Source organism: Haliaeetus albicilla, chromosome 18 (assembly GCF_947461875.1).
Source record: "Haliaeetus albicilla chromosome 18, bHalAlb1.1, whole genome shotgun sequence".
Taxonomy (NCBI): Eukaryota; Metazoa; Chordata; class Aves; order Accipitriformes; family Accipitridae; genus Haliaeetus; species Haliaeetus albicilla.
This window is the reverse complement of record NC_091500.1, coordinates 10,563,400-10,573,394: the sequence shown is the minus strand read 5'-3', so window position 1 is coordinate 10,573,394 and position 9,995 is coordinate 10,563,400. Positions and strand designations below refer to the sequence as shown.

Sequence of the window (9,995 nt, the reverse complement as noted above, 5' to 3'; positions counted from 1 at the left end):
TACTTACCTTTCCACAGGATGAAATCCAACAACAAAATAATATTCACTCCTCTTACAAAATTTGGCAGTGCCTGTAGTGCCTCTTTCTCCTCCTTTTCTCATTTAATGCACATTGGCTAATAATCTCCAGGGCTGTATCAATACCTTCTTTTGTCTTGGCAGAACACTCCAGATAAGCATATGCCCCGATGCTGGCAGCTAAAGCTTTTCCTTCTGTAGTGCTAATTGGCTCATTGCCTGGAGAAGTTAGTTTCTTCTTAATACCTTCATCGCCCCTTAGTTCTGTCTTGGTAGCCACCAGAATAATAGGTACTGTGGGGCAGAACACTTTGATTTCTGGAATCCAAAAATCAAGGATGTTTTGCTGTGAGTCATGCCTGTCCACAGAGAAGCACATTAAAATAATGTCGGTGTCCTCATAGAACACTGAGCGGAGATTTCGGTAACTGACTTCATTCTTCCCTGCCACATCGAAGAGAATTAGTTTCATCTCTTTCCCATCTACTTCTGTGTCAGTGGCGTAAGCATCAAACAGAGTTGGCTCATAGGTCTTGGGAAGCTGCTTGTGACACAGAGCAAAGAGGAGGCATGTCTTACCACAGCAGTCATCTCCAACTACAGTTAGCTTTCTCCTAAGAGCAGCCATTCCTTGAAAACCAAGATGAAGTACAAAATGGATTATTCCCATGCTGGGCTTTTTTTTTTTTTAGCTCTTGTGCAGGGTAGAAGGAGGAGAGGAGAAATCCCATTAGTTTGGAATTCTTCTCCTTCTCTCCTTTTTTCTCTCCATACTCTGTCTTACCTTTGTTCTCTATTTTTTTTCCCCTTTTAATTTCTGTGGTATCAGAATCTTCTGAAATTGTGAGTACCTTGCTCTTGACTATTATTATAGATCAAAAAATGAAGGCATAAACCAAGTCTGGATGTAACCAAGACTCTTGCAGTGCCTTATATTTCTGTTTTATCATCTCAGACATTGTTTATGGTCAGTGTTCAGTCCATAACAGACTTCATTTTCTGGATTGAATGACTTAATTTTGTGAGTGAGATGGAATATAAAACACTGTACTGAACAACTATGCAAATCGGCTTTACTGACTACATTTTTCCTGCCATGGTCTGCTAGTGGAATTCTACCACTGGCAACAGCTATCCTGTGCAAGTCCATGCTGCCTTTGCTCATAGATCCATTGCCATGTGGGAGTTAATAAAGTGTTTTCAGTCTTCATATATTCACGGCTAATTTATATGAGATAGAAGTTTGTTAGACTTACAGGATAGTGATTTCCAGTATCAACCTTCTTTTCTTTCTTGATGTTCAGTATTAGATTGGTTTCTTTTAAAACTGTTGCCACCTCAGCTTCCTTAGGTCACTGGTTCCCCTGCGGAGAGAACTTCCCACCACTCTTCAAGGACTATCATGATGACCACAGTATTTAAAGGAATAGGTTGATGTTTCTAAATATAGCCAACCAATCTACAAAGACAACATCATGACATCATTGTTTTTTAAAGAAGCCTACTTTACTGGCAATAAAGTGGAAGTTATGTAATTCATTAACAAATCACAGCATGTTTACTTTAGAAATTTCCTCATTCCTATTGCAAAAGACTCATCCTGAGTGTGCATTTCAGTATTGAGTGTGCCAAACTGCTTGTGTGTGGGGGGCTGACAGTACAAGAGTGTAAAACAGTGGTAGGCTTGCCAGACAGACCCTCAAGACACCCCTTTCCAGATTTGCTGAGGCATCGTAGAGAAATAAATTGCAGAATCAAAGAATGGATGAGGTGGGAAGGGGTCATCTAGTCCACCCTGCCCTGATCGGAGCAGGATCAACCCCAGCAGGCGGCTCAGGACTGTGTCCACTTGGGTTTTGAATATCTCCAAGGATGGAGACTCCACAGCCTCTCTGGGCAGCCTGTGCCAGAGTTTGATCATCTTCAAAGTAGTGAAATGAAGTCTATCAACTGGAGAGTCTGAAGAGAAAGAACTGTCCAGTGTTAAGTATCCTATCTTGAACTCCGAGATGAAGACTGAATTCCCTGCTCTCTTGTTGGCATTGGGCAAGTCACTTCTACTCCCTCTGTCTCAGTTTTCCTGGTAGACAAAGACTGCAAGGTACCTGCAACCACTAAAAACTGACAACAAAGGGAACCAGGGGTAGATTAATTTGGTCTCTGCAGAGAGAGGCATTATTGGTGATGCAGTTACGTAACTGCTGATTAGTATAGTTACATGGTCAGACCATTTATTTCATTCTGCTACAGAAGAGTTCTTCAACTAAGATGAGTGCTTTTAGATCTAAAAATTTTAGCCTAAGGATGAGGAACTTGTTTTTGTTTGATTTGAAGTCAGCTGGAGACCTGAGGCTGCTTTAGTTTTCTGTGGTGCTCTAATTTTACTCTGCCAGGCCATATTTCCTGCGTCTTATTCAAGTATGAATCCAATAGTCTTGCTGTAGGAACTTGACAAAATTAAAGCCATCAGCTTCTGACTTGCCCCACTTACTCCCTAGAAGAGCAATGCCAGTGGGCCCCACAGAGCTCTTTAGGATCATGAAGGCATTTCTTGTTTGGGATGAGGCACTTTCACATGCACTGTACTTAGCCCAAACCTCTGTATGAAGGTACACAGGTCTTTTTCACCTTCTCTTTTGTGTCTTGGCGTTCTGGTTTCTAGGTAGATCAGTCTGGCTTGTCTGCTGAGAGTACTGATCACAAGGGGATCTGAGAGTTAAATTCTGTTTTTCTTCAGGGACACTGGAAAGCAACGGACCTGCTGTGACACGCAACAAGTGGCCTGGTTCCTATATATGCCAGAAACTCTTAGCAGCTTAGAGAAACAGATACTTAGCATTTCTGCCTGTCCTCCCACATCTACTCAGAGCTTTTTCACACTAGCCTGTGAACTGCTCATATTTAGCTAGCTCTTGCTTTCCTTACTTCACTGAGAAGCTTTGCCTGCGTGAGGACTGCAGGATGCTTGCTGCTAGCGTTACAGTACAAGTCAGCGTGCAGGACTCAGTGTGCCATTACTGGCACATACGGCTCCCTCAGCATGTTATGCCACAGCAGGCAATGTACTTACTTGCCTACTTATCGACAAAAAGAAGAAAGATTACCTTTCCCACTGACTTTTCACGCTTTTGGTACAGATTTATGCTTGAACACAAATTCTCTGAGTTACAGACATGCCCTTTAGAAAATCTGTTTAGCAAAAAGAGCAGGGGGGGAATATAATCTGGAAACAATCTCTAGTAATTGACTAGAATTGTCTTCTCAGCAACAAAAAATGCCAATTGGATTAAATCTAGTAAAAAACAAAAGGCTGAGTTTTAATCTCAAAACCACCAGTACAAGCAATGAAAGCAAAGAAGTGGTGTCTTCTTTCTCCTACTTCATACTTTCTTCATCAATCACACAGATGTAAGTGGTGCAGCAGAACTAATGCTCTGCGTAGAGAGTGCACATTTAGGGATTACTGGAAGTGAAGTTTCAGCTTCATGCAAATTTGATCAGAAAATATAAAAGTTCCAGTATAAAGTTCAAATTCAGCCCTAAAATATGTGAGCTGGCTACACTCCCTGGTGTCGTCCAGACCACAACCATGCTTCAATACAGAATCGGTCCTGTACAAAATGCCCTAAGGAGAGGAAAAAGCTGCGACATCCCAGAGCCTCTTTTCACTATTTTCCTTCCAGGTTTTCCACCTGTGCTCTCAGGCACATTCCCAAGAAGGAAGCACTTCCACAGATTATTGTCCACTGTGCTCATTTACAGTACCGCTGCTGTGCCTTTTTCCGCTGCACTCACAGCACTGCCATGCTGGTCAGATTCCCGTTTTCCCTGATGCCTCGATCCAAGCGGGAAGAGAAAAGTATTCCTATGTACAACTCTGTCCCTGATTTCCACTGTTCTTGAAACTGGCTCACTTTATGCTTTCATGCATGGGCTGAAGAAAGAATGCTCCAGAGAAGAAAAGTAAATATATATAAATGGAAAGATAACATAAATTAAGGGCCTCCTCACTTCCACTTAGACAGCTCAGGGAAGGTACTATATAGTGCACTGGTATTTATGAGCTAACCCACTGCAGCAGAGAGGTGGCATGTAGCAAATTTACATTAAGTATGAAACCCAGGCTGTGATCAAGTCCCAGGTACTACACATTTAAGTATAAATGTGTGATAACCACAGTGACATAGATGTTCCTGATAGAGTCCACCACTGGAGTATACCCTAGGACAGTGAAATGAGTGCAATCTCAGCCTAAGTGAGTCACAGGGCTGGGTCTCCCGATACAAAGCCTCTGAAAAAAAACATATAAAGCACCTGAAACCCTAGGTCAAGGAATTACATAGACTTTGCTGCAGTCTTTCTTGCAAAGTGCGAGATGAAACATCAGGCCCTTTGCCTTTAGCGTAACTGTGTGGAAGACGGCAGATGCAAGACTTCACTAGAAAATGAAGCAGTTATGGCTCAGACCATAACTGGGTGCTGGAACAATATCTGCACTGTTCAATTACAATAAGAGTCCCTGCTATGGGTTTGACTTGGGTTAGTTGGACTACTTGTAATCCAACTTTGTAGAGTATTTCCTTAGCACAGTTTGGAAGCTGGGACCAGTAGACAGCTGGGATGAGGCCACCCCGCTTTAAAGTCTGAAAAAAGAGTACGAATGTGGGCCGCTTTGCTTTCTCTACACTGAGGCGCACAGATAACTGCTAGCAGCACTCTGGGTGAACAAGAACCGTGTGCTTTGAGATGAGTACGCGGGCTGTTTCCCTGCCTTTCATGGCACGGCACCGGCGACACGAGCAACAAACCCGCTCACGTGCCTGATCACTTTTTCTATTTAACCAACCGTCTTGCTCATGATAAGCCAAACCCAAGTACCCAGGCACGATTCTCCGTGCCCCCCTCCCCCAAGCCAAATAAAGACGGACCCCGCCGCACGCCGAAGCAGCACCCCTGACGATCGATCCATAAGGCCCTCGCAGCTTTTCCCACTTTTCCCCCGAGGCGGAGCGCTCCCGTTTGGGAGCCGTGCGGGCGCCGGGGTCGCCGGCGGCGCGCCGGCCGCGAGGTGGCAGTGGGCTCCAGCCCACAGCCCGCCGGCCGCCCGCGGCACCGCGGGAGCGGTCGCGGGGCGTGGAGCCGCGCGGTGGCGTGGGGCGAGTTACTTTCTACGGCAGACTGACTCCGCCTGCCGAGCAGAACGGCTCCACGGAGCTGCGGTTCTATCTGTAGAGAAAACAGCCGCACGCTGCCGGCGCTCCACCGCCACAAGGACGCGCCACATCGGCAGCTTGCTTTCGTTTCGTGGAGAATTTAAAACCGTGAGTGGTCAAAGGTAAAGGGATACCGCCGATTTAGCCTGCTAAAGGGCCGCGGGTACTGTGGAACACCGGTGCCTATAACTACGCTTTATTTCTGGGGGTTTTCAAACACCAGTTTGAATTTATTATATTCGCTTCACGAAAAATACGCTGTAGAAACGATGTGAGATCAAAGTACAAATCCATCCATTGCCATCCGGGGACATGCTCTTCTGACAGGGAGAAATGGGAATTGCAAAAATCTCACAGAGGGTTAATTATATTTCAACGTCTAGGATTAAGCGAACCATTTGCCCTATTGACACACACTTCTGTAACAGTCTGCCGCGAGTAGCCCGTCGGGCAATTTGATGCACTCACTGATGCACTTGGTGTTCAAGTGCGTATTTTAAAATACAATTTTTAATAACAACCATATTGTCCAAATCACTCATTTGTGTTCTATTCACTAACGCCAGTGCTGGCTAGCAAGAGAGGACACTTTGGATCCAATCCCGAGAGGCAGGAGCCACAGGACATCGTTTAGGTGAAAATGCTTGCAGGGAAAAGGCTCGAGACAACACCCAGTTAGACAGCGATAGCTGCAACAGGGACGTGGGGAATCGCTACCACTAATTTCACAGTGTGAGACTTTATGATGCGCAGCTTTATTAACGCAGCCAGCGTGAGCCATCTGTTTATATTAAGGTACTTACACCCTACCCTCCAAGCAACCTGAAACTCCAGCCTTTTGCGCTCCTTTATTTCCACGTTCATTTTTTTCATTCCCCTGACTTCTGATATCTCCGTAAATTGAGACCAAAGGGGCATTTCGGTTCGAGTCTTCTGCTTCTCCCGGTTTGTAATTCCTCTGCTCCCTTTTGGCCGAGAGCTGGCAGGAGAGAGGCTCAAAACATGATGGATTTTTTCCTTTAAGGAAGGGAAGTGCTGGAGTCCTGCGTTTTTCCCGTAACACCCAGCCAGCGCTTTTGTTTTATTTAACCGCCCGCAGTCACCTCGCCCCCCCTTTCCTCGGGCTTTAAGGGCCGCATCTGGGACGCGCCGGCCTCCCCTCTCCCCGTGTTCCTCGGTTGCTCGCCCACCCTCCGAGGACCGCGCACCCCGAGCGGCGGGGCTGCTGCCGGGGCGGCCACCACGGCAGGGACCGCGCCGGACCCGCCCCACCCCGCCCCGCCCTGCCGCAAAGCCGACACCCCACCCCGGGGCCGGCCCGGCGGCGCAAACCGGCCCGGGGGCTCCTCGCCTCGGCCCCCCCCCCCCGCCCGGCTCCCTTCCACCCCCCAACCACCGGCCCGGCCCCGCCGCCGCCACCGCGGGCCGGCCGGCGCTCGCTCCCCGCCCCCCCCCCCCTCCGCGCCTCTCGGCGCCCCGCCTCCCGCCCGCAGCCTCCCACCAATCGCGGCGCTCTCCGCCGGGGATGACCTCACTCCCTGCCTTCCCATTGGGCGGCTATATTAAGAAAGTCGCGAGCGCCTTTAAATAGCGGCGCCGGGCCGCAGCTTGCGGCACTGGCGGCGAGGGCGACACGCTGCGATCGCACCGGACCGGGCAGCAGCGGCGCTTCCCCCGCCGAGGGCCGAGCCCGCCGCTCGCTCCCCTGCGGCCGCAGCGCTCCCCTGAGGCAGGGGAAGGGAGGCAGGGTGCCGGCGCGGGGAGAGGGGAGGGCGCGCCCGCCTGCCTGCGCGGGCCCGGCTCGCCACGGTGCCCTGTGAGAAGCGAGAGGAAGGGGGAGGCGGCGGCCGCGGGGAGGAAGGCGCTGCCATCGTCCTGCTGCACGGCAAGGCCAGCTTGGCGAGCCTGGCCATGGCCGCCATCCGCAAGAAGCTGGTGGTGGTGGGGGACGGCGCCTGCGGTAAGACTTGCCTCCTCATCGTCTTCAGCAAGGATGAGTTCCCCGAGGTCTACGTGCCCACCGTCTTCGAGAACTACGTGGCCGACATCGAGGTGGACGGCAAGCAGGTGGAGCTGGCCCTGTGGGACACGGCCGGCCAGGAGGACTACGACCGCCTGCGGCCCCTCTCCTACCCAGACACCGACGTGATCCTCATGTGCTTCTCTGTGGACAGCCCGGACTCGCTGGAGAACATCCCGGAGAAGTGGGTGCCCGAAGTCAAGCACTTCTGCCCCAACGTCCCCATCATCCTGGTGGCCAACAAGAAAGACCTGCGCAACGACGAGCACGTGCGCAACGAGCTGGCCCGCATGAAGCAGGAGCCGGTGCGCACCGAGGACGGCCGCGCCATGGCCATTCGCATCCAGGCCTACGACTACCTGGAGTGCTCGGCCAAGACCAAGGAGGGCGTCCGGGAGGTCTTCGAGACCGCCACCCGGGCAGCCTTGCAGAAGCGCTACGGCACCCAGAACGGCTGCATCAACTGCTGCAAAGTCCTATAGGGTGCGGCTGGAGCGCGGCGCCGGGCAGGGCGCCCGGGTCACCTGTTGGCAGGCGGAGAGGAGCTGGGTCATGCACGCACGCGGCATCTGCCTGTCCCCTCCGCTGGGGGCTGGCAACGAATCGGGGTGGGGGCTGAGGGGGGGGAGAGCGTGCTCCCTTAGCCTTGGCCAAAAAGGGTTGTGCTGGCTCAGCCGTGGGGACAGAGGGAGGGGGGGGATTGCATGCCCTGAGTCTTGGGAATAAAGCGGGGAGAAGCCTTCTCCTCCCGCCGGCCCCTGCAAGTTAATCGCGGACTCTCGACAACAAAAAGCTGCTGAGACTGGACTGAGCAAACATGGCACCCGGCTCTTCCCCTTTGCCCGCCACCTGCTGCTCCCAGCTCCCAGACGGCCTCCTCTCTTTTGCAAGAGGAGAGCGGTGGAGCTGAGATGCTCCAAGGGACTTCTGCCTCCTGCCTGCATGTGCCTCCCCCCCCAGGCAGGCTGGGGAAGGGGGCTGCGTCTCCTGGGCTGCCTGCAGCATCCTCGCCTCTCCTGCGGATGTTTCGGCCTGAGCCTGACCTGCTGTGGAAGTTAGTGCCCTGAAGACCGAGACTGGGAGGGGAGGGTAATCCCAAGTGAAGCCTGTATATATCTTACCTTTTCTGTCTTGTGCAAACTGGGGTAGTGCAGGGGGTGCTTATTTAAAATGAGGTGGGGAGGGGATGCCCAGCTGGGACTTGTGTTGTGCAAAGGAACTTGCCCTGAGTGACTGATGCCTGCTGGTAACGCAAGCCTTGAACTGACTCCAGCTGCAGAAGTCACCGGGCTGGAAAACGAAGCTGGACTGCTCTGTCCCCCTTGCTGGACGTCCTCCTCCTGACAGCTGAGGCAGGATGAGCAAGGGGGAAGAGGATGATATTGCCATATTATGATCTTGGTGCCTGCTCCTTCCTTTAATGTTGTCTTCTGCAAGTATGCTGATTTGGGCTTATTTAAAAGTTTATTTTCAAAAGAAATTACTTTGCACAACTTGGTGGATTTTTGGGTTTTTTTTGAATTAAACACTCAATGCACTTGTCATCTGCATACAACTCTGTAGCATTGGAAACATTCTTACTTGGTAACCTCATCTGGGTCTTGTTTTAAATTGATTTCGACACAAGACAAAATAAAACCACTGTATCTTTTTGCCTTGGAAAAAATGGGTGAAAGCACTGTTCTTCATGCAGTGAGTACATCAGACTTAAGTACTAAAGGGCAGTTTAAAGAATCTAGGTTTATTTAAAACTTATTTTCACAGGGTAGCCAACCCAGGTGAAAATAATCTTGTGTTTCTCTGGTTCAGAGAACAGATGTATCCATTTATGTTTGTTTACTTTTCTCCCTCTTCCCTCAACAGTGGTACTGAGACTGTTTTTGTTTTTAATAAACTGACATGGCAAAAACTGAGATGTATATGATGTTTACATAAAATTATGAACTGTGTATGCAGTTTTTTATGTAAAGTATTAAAAGATTCTATGCTGACACTTGAGAGAGGTGTTGTGATTTACGGAGGCTGTCCTCAGCTTGCAACAGTACACACTGGATGGTGTTGAACTAGACCAGAGTTTGCCCCCTGCCTGCAAATGCTTCTAGCTGTATTTTCTCTGCTGGCAGAAATACCTGTCTGGCAGCTTTCAGAGGATGGTGGTTTTATTGTCCTTTGGGGGTGCTGCTTCCTTGATTTTTCTATACAGATGGCATGTGGAAGTGTACTCCAAAATTCAAGGTGGTGACTAATCCATCCTTGTTGCTGCTGAGAACAAGCAGCCTCTGTGCCTGGTACGTGGTGAGCTTGGGCTCAGGCTCCCGGTGCTCTTTCACCCTTCGCCCTTGCTGGCTGTCGGTGGCTGGGGCGAGGTTTGGGCTTGTGTAGCAACAAAACGGGCAGAAAACTGGAAAGCAGCAGAGGCAACAGGGCTTGTTTTGCTAGTGAAATACTTGGATAAAAGCAGTTTTTATTAGTGACCTCGCCTTTGCTTGGAGTGAGTGCCCCCGTTTGCTGCAGCAGGACATGTGGAGGGGCTTTGCTCGGTGTTGAGTCAGAAGCAGGAGGCTACGCTTGTGCTGCAGCAGCCTCCTAAGCTGCCTAGCTAGATTTCCTAACTGCTGGCCTCCTTAATTCCCACAGCAATGTAAAAAGTCTAGGCTTTTCCACGTCGGGGATCCCCAGCAGGACATCATGCCTGCCTCTTCCCTCGCCATCTCTGCGCTTCAAGGTGTGCTCCCTGCCGTACC

General features: G+C 50.2%; 2 protein-coding genes across 2 annotated transcripts in view; one reads left to right on the top strand and one right to left on the bottom strand.

Annotated features, from left to right (window-relative positions):
- LOC104312737 (ras-like GTP-binding protein RHO) overlaps nt 1-1,410 on the bottom strand; it is a 3,244-nt gene extending 1,834 nt beyond the window's left edge. Inside the window, exons 1-2 of the mRNA XM_009924086.2 lie at nt 1,275-1,410; nt 8-648 (exon numbers count right to left, since the gene is read on the bottom strand). Of these exons, the coding sequence (XP_009922388.1) occupies nt 53-646 (594 nt within the window). The 5' untranslated portion in view covers nt 647-648; nt 1,275-1,410 and the 3' untranslated portion in view covers nt 8-52. The remainder of the gene's footprint in view (nt 1-7; nt 649-1,274) is intronic.
- Nucleotides 1,411-6,835: 5,425 nt separating this feature from the next.
- Nucleotides 6,836-9,242, top strand: RHOB (ras homolog family member B). The gene has a single exon (XM_069805708.1). It carries the CDS (start codon nt 7,143-7,145, stop codon nt 7,731-7,733), a length of 591 nt encoding a protein of 196 aa, XP_069661809.1. The 5' UTR covers nt 6,836-7,142; the 3' UTR covers nt 7,734-9,242.
- The last annotated feature ends 753 nt before the right edge of the window (nt 9,243-9,995 follow it).

Bases quoted from the DNA above. Each gene is read 5' to 3' on its own strand.
- RHOB (XM_069805708.1), top strand. From the start codon at position 7,143: ATGGCCGCCATCCGCAAGAAGCTGGTGGTGGTGGGGGACGGCGCCTGC.